Source organism: Myotis nattereri, assembly GCF_964212035.1.
Source record: "Myotis nattereri genome assembly, chromosome: 3".
In the NCBI taxonomy this organism is placed as follows: Eukaryota; Metazoa; Chordata; class Mammalia; order Chiroptera; family Vespertilionidae; genus Myotis; species Myotis nattereri.
In genome coordinates, this window is record NC_138077.1 from 45590466 (window position 1) to 45603744 (window position 13279).

Consider the following 13279-nt stretch of genomic DNA (forward strand, 5'->3'; position numbering starts at 1 on the left):
GTATGAGGCAGTGCACTGTGTAGATTAGAAGTGTGGATTCTGGTGCCAGCCAAAAGGGCTCTAATTCAGACGCCCCTAAGTAACTTGCTAACTGACTTGGGCAAATTACTTAGTATCTGTATTTCCTTGTTTATAAAAATGGGTATACTGCCCAGCTGGTGTTGCTTAGTGCTTAAGCATTGACACATGGACCAGGAGGTCACGGATTGATTCCAGGACAGAGCACATGCCTGGGTTGCAGGCTTGATCCCCAGTAGGGGACATGCAGGAGGCAGCTAATCAATGATTCTCTCTCATCATTGATGTTTCATCTCTTCCCCTCTCTCTCTGAAATCAATAAAAATATATTTTAAAAATCGGCATTTTAATAATTGACTTTAGAACTATCATGACAATGAACTGAGATAATATATGAAAATATCTGGCTTGGAATAAGCATCACTGAATGGTGTCTCTTGTTATATGTGCTGTGAATACAGTGTCCCCATGGAAAGAGGATGGTGCTTAAAGTTGGAAGATGTGGGTTCCATTCTTGTTTCCGATGGCCTGTCACCTGTTGGACGCTAGGCCAGTTGTCTCATCTGAACTTCAAACCCCCTACAGGCACATAGCATTGCTGTTATCCTTTATTGTAAAAGAGGAAACTTTGTGCTTTTCTTTTAAGATTTCTGAGGACAGAGGAGCCTCAGATCCTGGGAAAGTCTCAGGTTGCCAGAAGTTGCTGCCACTGGCCTCCTGCTTTATACACTAAGAAAATTGTTGGAGAGGGGCTGCGGCAGGAGGGGACATTTTAAAGAATCCCAGTTATCTCTAATCCTCATGAGTACCACAAAGCACCTGGTGTCAGTGCTCTAAGCAAAACTCAAGAAAAAACTTGTGCTTTCAAGATGCCAGCTGCTTGGGGTGGGGTGGGGAGGTTTGGTGGGAGGGAGTGAAGTTGTAGAATTTTGTCTTGGAAAACATGTATGGGAGGGAGGCCTGCTGTCCGCTGGGCTCGCTATCACCAGCTCAGTCTTGCTAAGCCTCATGTGCCAGGAAGCCTGCTCTGCCTTTGGACTGCAGCACTGAATGCCTGTGCTGTGAGTACAATGTCCCCATGGAGAGGACAGCACTTAAAATTGGAAGATGTGAATTTCATTCCCATTTCCTATGGCCTCAGCTGTGGGCCTCTAGGTCAGTTGTCTCATCTGTGAACTTCAAACCTCCTACAGGCACATAGCAATTGCTTTTCTTTCTATGTTCTCATTTTAGGAAATGACTCGAGGTTCAGGAGTCACCTTTGACCCCCCCCTCCCCCCCCTTTTCCTTCACTTTTAGCATACAGTTAGTCTGCAACTTACAACGGACAGTTGTAACTATTCTTCATTATTCTCTACTTGGGTTATAGCAGCAGCTTCTGTCTGGTCTCCTTTTCTCTAAAAGCTCTACTCTAGAAAACTAGACTATTTCGATCTGTCCTACTTGAAAGCCTTTATTGTTGCCAGAATCTACAGAAGAAATTCTGAGTTACCTTGCATGACCCCTGCTTAATTAAATGTCTCTGGTCCCTTCCAGCTCTCCCAATGTATCCAAACTACAACTGGGTAGCCTGAAACTCCCTAACAAGCTCCTCGCTGAGAATTAGGTTGGGCTGCAAGTGACAAGAACACTCTGCCTACCACTTAACACTAGCTTAATAAGAGAAAAATGTATTTCTCTCTCATGTAAGAAAAAAAGAAGTCCAGAGGTAGACATTCTAGAGCTGGTGTGGTGTCCCGAGTGTCAGGAACCCAGGCTCCTACTATCTTGTGCGGCTCTCCTACCATGTGACTTCTACTTCATGGGCCAACATGGCTGCTCCAGCTCCAGCCATCACACCCACTTTCAGCCAGCAAGGGGGAGGAAGGAACAAGGAAGCACATAACCCTGCCTCTAAGGACACTTCCTGGAAGTCACACTTGCTTACACACCACTGGCCAGAATTTTTGCTTTAAGGGAAGCTGGGGAATTTTTATTTCAGGTAACCTTTATTTTTATTTTTTCTATTCTTTTTATTTATTTTAAATTTAACACCCCCCCCCCCCCCAATTACAGTTTACATTCAGTATTTTCTTATCTTTATTTTAGTTAGCCATGTTTTGAGGTAACCATCAGAAGTGTTTGTTACCAAGGAAGGAAGAGAGAATGGGTACTGGGTGACACCTAGCAGTCTCTGCCATGCACTCTCACATCTGGAGATTTGTACGCATTGCTTCTTCTGTATGGGACAACCTCCCTCTCATCGTCACACTCCCCTGGCTTGGCCTGTTCTTATTTATTCCTTAACACTCACTCACCTCGTGGCCACCCTCACCCTGACACCCTGTACAACTGCACAATCCCTGGCCAAGGTGGACCCACCACCCGTATTTCTTGCCTGAAAGATATACTGAGGACAGGATTATATTCTTCAGGCTTCCAGGGCTTCCCTACATCTGGGGGAAGGTATGGAGGTGATGCAGCCTCATGACCTAAGGGGCTTGTGGCAAATTGCTGTTCTTTGAGTTGTACACAGATCGTCTGCCTTCCCATAGCTGTTCATCAATGTCACTGCAGTGATGTTGATTAGGTAGGTCTCTGCCTTCGTGATGGTGAGTGGTCCAGGGCAGGTGGGATTATTGTTGTGATTCTTGCTTTTATTTTCAGTCAGTTCTTTACTTGATTTCTGTGATGTGTTCCTCTCAGTTTCTACCTGAGCAACCTCATCTTCCACCTGCATTTTAAGGGGAATGTCTGATAGTTGATCTCATATCTCAGTTTTGGAGTGACCTGACTTATTTCACTGTAAACCCTTGGGGCCCCATTGCTGTCTTTCTCATTTACTTCTGTACCCCATCTGATGAGTATGAAGGCCTAGGGAAATCACACCACTTGCTCCTGGTCACCAGATAAGTTAGGGCAGAGCCAAGAATCAAGCTCAGGTCTTTTCATATCCAACTCTGGTATCTTTCACTTGCCACCACACTTTTCTTATGTTGGTATGTAATTTAATTAACATTTCTGTGCGTAATTTTCTCCCCGAATTTAGATTCTCTTAGGATAAATGCCAAAAAAGTGAAATTACTGAGTCAAAGGACATACATACTATTTTTTTAAGGAACTAAATGCATTTTCTAAAATTTATCTAGCACAGTTGTCGGGAAGTCTTATGATAGTCACATTTTGCCCAGTGGGCTTTAACTATCATTTGCAGGCCAGTCTGGAAGCCTGGGAATGTGAGGGAGGAAGGAGCTGTGACTGGTCTCCAGCAGGTTATGTGTGAGCATCTCACCAGCCTGGTGAGATTCTCATGTTTAGAGGTGCATGTTTTTGTATATACCATGGCCCCTACACACAGACTGATGACTTCATTTGGTGCTCAGCCACAGACACAGCCCTCCGTTCCAACAATGCAGGAATCAGTGGCCGTGTGGGACTCATGAGAGATGCTATGTCTGTCTCCTCACAATCTGTAGACACTGTACTGGAATTTATAGGTGATTAAAAGGATTTCTAGGGACTATGTTGATTAAATGAGATCCTGACTTTAAAGCTCATCCCCTTGCTCCTCCTATGAAGTATAACTGCAGGGAACTATCCATAAGCCTTTTTCACCATACCCTCACCCAGTAATCTCCAAGTCTGAGTACAACCCTCTCTGCTTTATGGCTGATTCATTATGACAAAATGCCCTTTGAGGGCCACACAGTTCGGAATCTTTGCCTTCTTCTCACTGAAGTTAAGTGCTGCACGAAAACTTAGAAGCCTCATGGGGCTCGGAGGTCTCAGGTGGTCCTTGTGATGTGAGACAAATCAAATATTTATATGTCCATGTCCAGGTGACAGCTTGTCTGTTTCTTCCTGCAGTTGGTCACCACAGAACAGAACTTCCTCACAGACAGTTTGTACAACGAGGGAATCCTGATTGTGTGGGACCCATCTATTTACCATTCAGATATCCCCAAGGTAAGTGGGTGTCCCTCGGAAACAGGGATTGAGTCTCCTGTTTGCCAATAGCTTTTCCCAAGCTCCTGGCTGACCTGGGCCATCTGGGAGGACTGGTTGTGTTACCCTACTTCATCTGGATGGCAGTTCAGACATATTACTGTCCTGCACCAGTGCTCCCCATGCTCTGGTCCACATTGCCTTCTATTGTTGGTTTGAATAAGCTGATGGTTTGTCGCAGGAGGAACAGTGGATCTTTTGCTATCTGTGTGGTGAGATTATTCCTGAAGAGCATCAGCAGGAATAGACAGTGGTTACTATCCTATATAATAAAACCCTAATATGCAAATCAACTGAACAGCAGAACAATCAGTGGAACGACCAGTTGCTATGATGCGCACTGACCACCAAGGGGAAGAAACTCAATGCAGGAGCTGCCCCCAGCCTGCAGGCCCCAGGCCAGCCAAGGCGGGTGCCAGCGGGGCCCACTCGGCTGCACCCCCCAGTCACCCCACAGATCAGTCTTAATCACCGGCCAGGCCTAGGGGCCCTACCTGTGCATGAATTTCGTGCACTGGGCTTCTAGTTAGTCCTATAAATCATGTCACTACCCTTGTCCTACATTTTCAATTTCCAGAATTCTCCTCATTTCACTCTCATAACAACATGAGGAAGTAGACAGAAATGTGTTTTTTTTCCATTTACAGATGAGGAAACTGAATGTGGAGAGGGAAAGTCAGTCTTTCAGGACTTGATTTCCTAGGCAAAGGGCCAGATCTGTAACATCAGCTCATTCAAGGGAAGAAGACGAAAGTGTCAGGCCTGGACTCGGCCTGTACCGAATGGCCCTCTCGCTGTCATGCGTGGCAGTTGGCCTCTCTCTGATGTGGGCTGCAGTGGCCACAGGAGAATGGCTTTAGGAAGGACAGAGAACACGGCTCTTGGGACACTGAATTTGCAAGTTGGACATAGCAGTAGCTGACAAGCTCTGGTGATCTTTCATACCTCACTCCTCAGTTTCCACAGTCTTGCACTGATCTTTGCCCCCATAAAAATAAAAATGAGGGTGGAATTCGATGGTGCCTGGGGCCCCTTTCAGCACTGATATCATTCCCAGATTCTATGATCTTTAAATCTGAAGCTGTTCCAGGGTCACCATGCTCAAAATCCCCTGTGAGCTACATGCTGGCTCTCCCTGCTATCATTGAGAGCTGTGATGTGGAGGGAAGTCTGAAATTTTCTCTAACGGAGGGGCCATGCCTCAGGATTCTGCCTTGCTCCTTCCCCCACCACCTCCCTGCGCCCCCGTGTCCCCAGATGAGGACGACTGCCTGAGGCAGCAGTAGCACTGGCATACTTCTCCCCTTGAGACAAATCATTTCCTTCTTTTTCAGTGGTACAAGAATCCCGACTACAGATTCTTTGATAACTACAAGAGCTATCGTAAACTGCATCCTGATCAGCCCTTTTACATCCTCAGACCCCAGATGCCCTGGGAGCTGTGGGACATCATTCAAGAAATCTCCCCAGAGGAGATTCAGCCAAATCCCCCGTCCTCTGGGATGCTCGGTGAGTCCATGTCTGGGAAAGACCTCTCGTGTTTGTTTATAGAGGAGATTAGCTTTCTCCTGGGGTCTTGTTCGTTCATTCATTCATTCACCAAACAATTGTTGTGTTTTTGCTGGATTTGTACACTATGCCAGTTTCCAGCTAAGTTACAGAGATTAATAAGATAGACTCCCTTTTCTTTAGGATGTTCAGTGGGAGAGTTGTCAGGTGCCTGAGGTAGCATTCAATTTGTGCGAGGGGGGAGCGACCACCCTGGTGCCACAGGAGAGAGGACACTATCTAGGTGGACAGTCCAAGAGCTTTGTGGAGGTGTAGCTTTGCATCAGGCCTGTGAGAGGGGCAGATTTGTCAGGTGGAGGTGTGGTGAAGCACAGACAAGAAGGGATGTGGTAACACAGAGAGAACAGGGCAGGGCTCTGTTGAGGAGAGCGATACACTGACATCAGCCATACCACTTAAACAGGTGCCAAAAAATTCAGGAACAAGATAGTATCTTAACACAATATTTTTTAAAAATCACAATGCAAAATTGTATGATGAATGAAACATCAAAATTTTAAATAAAGACAGGATGAATAATAATATGCTGAGCCATATTGAAATCTGGGGATAAAGGAAGAATCAATAATACTTTATTTAGAATTTAAAAAATTGTTCATGCTAGTGAACATCCTAGTTGTGGCCCTGAGAGAATGAGCAGTGAAGTTTGACTGCATTTGGGAGCCATGAACGGAGCTGTGGGAGTTGATGTGGAGTGGACTTGGGGGTCAGAGTAGAGAGGGGTTCTGAATGCTGGCTGTAGACTTTCTTCTGGGACTTTCTTCAGTTCTCTTGGCCTTCAGGGAATGTCTGCCTTACCTCCCTTTCACTTTTAGTTTAGCTGGACCATGGGCAATTTCCACAAGGTTCTAGGCTTGGTATTTACACGGGAAGGGAAGCTCCCTCCACTGGGCCCTTGAGCGGGCTACTTTCCACCAATGGCCCCAACCATTCACCATTGTTTCATTTGCATTTCTACTTCCCCTATAAAACTGTAAACTCCCTCAAGGGTGAGGACTGTGACCTCCCCTGTTAGATTGCAAACTCCCTCAGGGTGGGGACTATGGTTGACTCATCTTTTGTGAGTCTGGCACAGGACAGCCCTGTGGAAAATGTTCCCTGAGTAAATGAACAAATAGGTGTTTAATATGAGAGGTACTCCTTATAGAAATATATGGGGGCTCTTCCGGTTTCACATCTTCATATCTTTCTCTTCAACTTTTGAATGGGTGCCTTTGGGGCTCATCTTGGAGCCCTTTGAGCAGGAATAGTTGGGGAAGCATTATGGGGAACATATTTCTCTACTGCCCTGCCTTTTCCCATGCTGTCCCCTCCACCACTAATCCTCCCCTCTTGCTCATCCCTCATGACCATAGTCCCTGCCATCTCCCACACCAGTGCTCTGGGAAGTTTACTTGAGCTCTATCTCATAATTTCTAGCACTCCTGCTGTGCCTACATCCCTTAGTTGCAGATGTATCTTTTCTCCCCCATTGGACCAGGGGCAGCCAGAGGCAGAAGGAGGGCTTTCCCCATATCTGATTCTTTTGGAACAAAGTTGCTACAGCAGTTTTTATAGTTTTGCTGTTAGTGGGAACTGTTCCATCATAAAGTTTCCCTATATTTATGTTGACAAAAGGGGTCTTAGAGCCATGATCTTATTGCATCCTAACAATAATAACCTGTGTGGTAGGAGGTAGGTAGATAACCCTGTTGAGGCAGATGAAGAACCTGAAGGACATGTCCTGCACGAGATGACTGATCCAGGTGGGGACAGGTGTGGGTGGTAGCAGCATCTCAGTGTCTGCACCACTTCCCTGAGAGCACCAACGTGGTCCCACCTACTCAGCTCCAATCTTTACATGAATGAGCAGAGCCCATCAACACAGACCATGGGGTGCTCCAACTTCCATATGTCCCTCCTCCCAGCTGAGGGAGAAAAGTCTTCCCTCTTCACACTGTTTCCTGCAAGTACCATAAGAAACACCTTCTCCCAAATAGCACCAAGAGGTTCCTTCGGGATATAAAAGTGCTAGAAAGTATTATGTACCTGTGGTGGTACTGTCTTCTCAGACACCTTGTCCTCTCTCTTCACATAGCTCATTTACATAGATAAATGCATTGATGATGGATGCAGTCCATCAATCCGCTGGTGTTTAGGGAGGACCTGCCATGCACCGGGTTCTGGCCTACGTGCTAGGGATACAAACGTGAATCAGGCTCAGTGACCTGCAAGGAACAGCATGCCAGATTGGCTTACCAGAAGGACTCATGTTGGGAATCATAAGAATAACTAGGAAATCCAGATAGATGTCTCCCCAAATTTGGGGTCATGAGCTGTGGACTCACTGGGCAGAGCTCCGAGGAGCAGGGTGGGTTGTTGGGCAGGACTTAACCTCTTCCTCCCCTCTGCAGGCATCATCATCATGATGACGCTGTGTGACCAGGTGGATATTTACGAGTTCCTGCCATCAAAGCGCAAGACTGACGTGTGCCACTACTACCAGAAGTTCTTCGACAGCGCCTGCACGTTGGGTGCCTACCACCCGCTCCTCTTTGAGAAGAATATGGTGAAGTACCTCAACCAGGGCATGGACGAGGACATTTACCTGCTTGGAAAAGCCACACTGCCTGGCTTCCGGAGCATTCACTGCTGAGCATCGGCTCCTTGGCCAGGTGCCCTCACCCTTCTCCATTGGGCATTTTGTAGCCTGTCTCTTGGCCACCCTGGGCCTGGGAAGACCATGTTCCTGAACATCCCCTGCCTGCTCCTTGCACTCTAGGCCTTCCGTCAGCAAGGGCCCTGGGGCTTCAGGAAACCAAGGGCGAGGAACCAGGCCCAGCCTGCCCTATAGCCATAGCGGTGTGTGAGTCCAAAACCCCCTGCACACACACCTAGCACTCTTTCCTGACAGAGTCCTCCCCTCCTTCCACAAGAGTAAATGTAAGACCTACCTTTCCTACAAGGGTTGCCCAAACTGGGGGCTGTTTTCTCCACCTGAATGATGTTATTCTCACAAACCAGCACTCTATGTTGCTTGAAATCTGCACTTAGACATTGATTTCATGTTTGAAAGAAATTCGCACTGATTATGATGATGTCTATAGGGTGGCTCTGGGGAAGGGAGTTGGGGAGGGGGCAAGTAAATGCTACAGGGTGTAGGAAACATGCTCAGTTCCTCCAGAAGGAAGTTGCTCCCAAGGTCCATGTCCTTGGGAGAGGCAGTGTCCTATCATTCAGGCTGTTTGGCTGGTCCCTCGGCCTGGGTACCTATGTGCAAAGGGTCTTGATGAACCCACATCTCTTTCCATATGGAGATGGAGCTACAGAAATGTATGGTCTCCATCCACAAGTTGCTCACAGTTCAGTAGGAAAGACAGACGAGTAGGATGCAGTGAACTCAGTGCCCTGGGGGCCTGTAGAGAGGTGGGCTTGCTGTTTGTCTGTCTGTCTGTGTACCCTGAGGAGGAGGAGCACACACTGTGTCTGTGGGTCATAGAGGGCTTCACAGAGCGGGGGCCAAAGAATGGGTTTTAGAGAAAGAAGGGAAACATGTCAAGCAGATTTTGTCTGAGTCATTTGAGTTATGTTTTCCTTTCAGCCTTTATTACCCATATTTATTCTCTAGGGTCTGCCTGAACTTTCAAGCTCAGATTTTTTTTGAGGAAAATCCCAATCCATGTGTGAGGCAGCAGATGCAGCCCCATGGAAGATACAAGAACATTGCCAAAACCCTTATTTCTCTAGGCTCAGCTTGGCCTGCCCTGAGCCTATCCTACTAGCTGGGTTTGTATTGTACACTGTATCCACCTCTTCCTTTTTTATGCTTACCCCAAACCTCCCTCTATCTATCATCTTGTTTTTTCCCTTTAAAGTGGCCCTCCCCATCCCAGAATACTTCTAAGCATTTTCTCCTTTAAAAGTATCCTGACCTCGATGTCTTTGACCTTCATGGGCTTTCTGTGAAAGGTCTCTCAGGGAGTGGGGATATGGTTCCCGAGAACTTAAAGTTGCTCTCTGAGGTCAGAACCTTAGAGACCATAACTGATTTTCACAAGGTGATCAAATGGCCTCCCCTGCTGCCTCTCTAGCAAGTGGTCAGGGGCAGTCTTCTATTTACTAGCCATGCCACCCTGGGCAAGTTTTCCTGTCTGAGCCTCTGTTTCCACATCTGTAAAATGGGCGTGATGAACCTATTTCACAGTGCTGTTGTGAGGGTCACATGAAACGCCTGCCCTGACTCTGTTCCTGACACCTAATAGGTGCTCAGTACATGGCAGTTTCCTTCCTTCCCTTACTAAGGACCTGCTCTGAGCTCACACCTGGGCAGCACCCTGCTTTGAAGGAGGCCAGAGATCGGGTCCTGTCCTTAGGGAATTAACTGTCCTATTGGGGAACAACAACTACCCTGTTTGGAACGAACCATCAGGAGACTATCCGAGGCAGTGGAGGGGGCAGAACATGTCCCTACTCTTCCCTGCCTGCAGCCCAGCCCAGGCCTGATTCTGCTTGGGAATGGGCGGGAGAAGCACTTGAGCCAGTAATTTCTGTGGAACTAGTCTTGCCTGCCTCCCGGGACCCATAAATTCTTGGCTTGCTTTTCTTATTTGACTCACTCATTGCAACCTTTGAATCATGAACGCTGAGTACAGAGGAACGTGTCATTCCATCCTCAGGAGATAGATGTTGGCGTGGACACTGAGACTACACTGGGTAGATGCTAGCTTTTAGTTATTATTAATATAAGGGATCAAATTAATTTAAGTGTGATTCTGTGCTCTACATAGAAACTCTGGTAAAATGCACACACTGTTGATTTGGTGAGATGTTTAATATGTGTTACAGATAATTTAAAAGTTGGAACTCCCCTTTCTCTAAGGGGTTCTGTCTCCCACAGTAATCATGAGGTCCTCTAATCCTTTCACCAATCAAATAGCTGTTGACATGATTTGGAGTTGAGGCATCTTCTGAAAAATGCCTAAGCTAATTTTGAATTATTCAAAGCTTATGTAAAATTTTAAATAAATGTGTTGTTTTTTTTTAAAGTTTGTCCCTCTCTTTTTACTTGATAAGGGAAAAACTGATTGTCACCTCTCATCTCCAAAGAGGACATGGCTGGAACCTCGAATCCCCAAATCTGCCCCCACTAGCCCTTCTGCAGTGCTCCAGGAAAAGGAATGGTCACTTATGTGTGAGGATAGCATCTGTGAGATACTGACTGGTTTATTGATTTGCCTTTCTTTTGCTTTTGCTTGGATTCACATAACTAAGCTGTTGTTTGTGCAGCACCTTGGGTGAAAGCAAAATAAAAGGACAGTACTTACCTTGGTTTCCATGAGCCTAAAACCCTTAAAGGAATGATATCCTAAGGGAATAACCAAAATGTTTGGGAAAAGATCCTGAGGAGAAGCAGGAATAAGGGGAGAAGGAATTCCATGCCTTTTGCTATGGGTTGCATATATACCTTTCAATTCATATGTTGAAGTCCTAATCTCTTATGCCTCAGAATGTGAACTTACTTGGAAGTAGAATTATTGCAGAGGTAACTAGTTAAAATGAAGTCATGCTGGAGTAGAGTGAGCCCCTAATCCAATGTGACTGGTGTCCTTATAGAAATTTGGGGGATAGACATGCATGTAGAGAGATTGCCATGTGGAGACACAGGCAGAGATCGAATCAGAGATTGATCTCAAAGATCAAGAAGGAAATGATAAATGATAAAACCCACACATTCCAACCCACACAGGGGCTGGAATTACATAGACCTTTCAAAGGGATTTTTTAAGACTGGTTTGACAATACCTCTCCTACAAGCCAAAGATTGCCAGCAAATCACCAGAAACTAGGGAAGAGAGACGTGGAAGATTCTCCCTCAGAGCCCTCAGAGCTGTCAGCAGGAACCAACCCTGATGATACCTCCATCTCAGACTTCTAGCCTCCAGAACTGTAAGAAAATAAATTGCTGTGGTTGAAGCCACCCAGTTTGTGGTAGTTTGTTACAGCAGCTCTAGCAAGTACTCCTGCTTATAACTCCCTACCTACAATAGAATTCCCTGGGTCTGGAAAGGATAGTGAAAGGGTTGTGGCTGTCTGAGGGCCTAGAGAGAGGGTCCTGTGTCCAGCTCCCCAGCCAAAGCTCTGGGAATGATTTCCTTGGAGGATGTGGCTTCTAGGCAGGGATGGGAGTCCAGGCAGATGAGACCTGAGGCAGCCTTGAGGAGATTTCCTTCCTGATGAAGATCATGAGTGACGGGCATGTGAGTAGCCAGATAACACCGAAGACTGTACCCTCGACCCCTGCAACCAATTCCTTAGTGCTGTATGTTCCCCGGAACTCAGATGTAATGCCATATTGACTGAGATTGGTTTTCTGCCAGGATCCCAGTAGAATGGGAGCTCAAAATAGAAACGACAGAAAGACAGATTTCAGTGTGTTTGGGAACTGAGATCTGTGCATTCCAAGTTACAGTGGCTCTAATTCTTTCTGTGGTGATGGAGTCTGTGCTTGTCTCTAATGACAGCATCTCTGCTGTGGGGCAGCCTACAGGTGGGCCAGCCAAGCTGAACAAACAGCGCCAGCACGGAAGGCTCAGGTCCTGGCATCACCCGAAGCGCTTTCTGTACTTCTTCAGATGTTTGTCTTTACCTCTTGCCAAAGAAACATCGAAGGAGCCTTAGAGCAGGTGAGAAAAAGCTACATAAAGTTCATCGCACTCCAAAGTCCACTTGCCAAAGGTCTGTCTGAAGGCATGATTAGGTGACTGGAAAAGAAACAGTCATAGGCACAGGCACAAAAATGGCTGAGAGTCTGCTCCACTCAGCAGCTCAGGTTGAGACAAAGGCCGTGAGCCTTCACAAATCTCCATGGAAGGAGATCAAAAGGGAAATACTTGCTGTGTTACTACATGAATACCTCTTTCCCAAACGAGAAGCATCCCATTCTTGGAACATATCTCACAGGGAAAGTGTAGCCCTGGGCAGCACTGAGTAATAAAGTATTCAATGGAGAGTTCAAGGTGGAAGTAAAAACACAGAGAAGCCCTGAGCAGCCTCTTTTACAATAAAGCAATCCACCCATAGAAGATTATAATGCCCCAGGCAGTGCTTACCAAGAGCAGGGAGTTGGTGGTTTGGCCTACGGTGACCATGCTGATCTCACTGTCTGTTATACTTGGCCAGCAGTGCATAATCTCAGCTTTTTCCCCCTTCGGCTTCATGAATGTGAGTTATTTCTCATCAGACCATGGTAAATTCCATCAGAAGCCACACAGCAGTATTTCATGTTTACCAGCTGGAAGGATACCAGTGCGGCCAGCCCACAATTCAAGAGTGGTAACACTTTTTTAAATGATCCTTACATTGAAGTTTCTGCTCTTGCCTAACTAAGCAACCTTTACTTAGCACAGACTCTGTAGGCCATACCTGAAGTTCATTTTATACTCTTGGAATCTAATGTCCACTAATCCTGCCAGCTATGCCTTTGCATCCTCTTCTTTTAGAACTTCAAAAAAGTATATTAAATGTGTTCTTCATCCATCTGTCCATCCACCCAGTCACTTGTTCATCCAACTATAAATATTGGTGTACATACACAGTGCCCTGCCTGGTGTCACTTGATAGAATTACAAAAATAACAGTAATAATGACAACTAGAGTGATATTACCAAGATGCACCATAGGAGACCCTGCCTCTGTACCCACACAAAGGTCAATAATTAGACAGCTAGCC

At 46.2% G+C, this 13279-nt stretch overlaps 1 protein-coding gene across 2 annotated transcripts in view; it reads left to right on the top strand.

Moving 5' to 3' along the window:
• The window catches only part of ST6GAL1 (ST6 beta-galactoside alpha-2,6-sialyltransferase 1), a 31684-nt gene extending 21093 nt beyond the window's left edge, over positions 1-10591 (top strand). Inside the window, exons 3-6 of one of the 2 annotated variants that reach the window (XM_081087015.1) lie at positions 3865-3963; positions 5337-5511; positions 7965-8225; positions 9179-10591. In XM_081087015.1, the coding sequence (XP_080943141.1) occupies positions 3865-3963; positions 5337-5511; positions 7965-8206 (516 nt within the window). In that variant the 3' untranslated portion in view covers positions 8207-8225; positions 9179-10591. Of the gene's footprint in view, positions 1-3864; positions 3964-5336; positions 5512-7964 lie in introns of both variants that reach the window. The other variant, XM_081087016.1, reaches the window with a different exon arrangement.
• The last annotated feature ends 2688 nt before the right edge of the window (positions 10592-13279 follow it).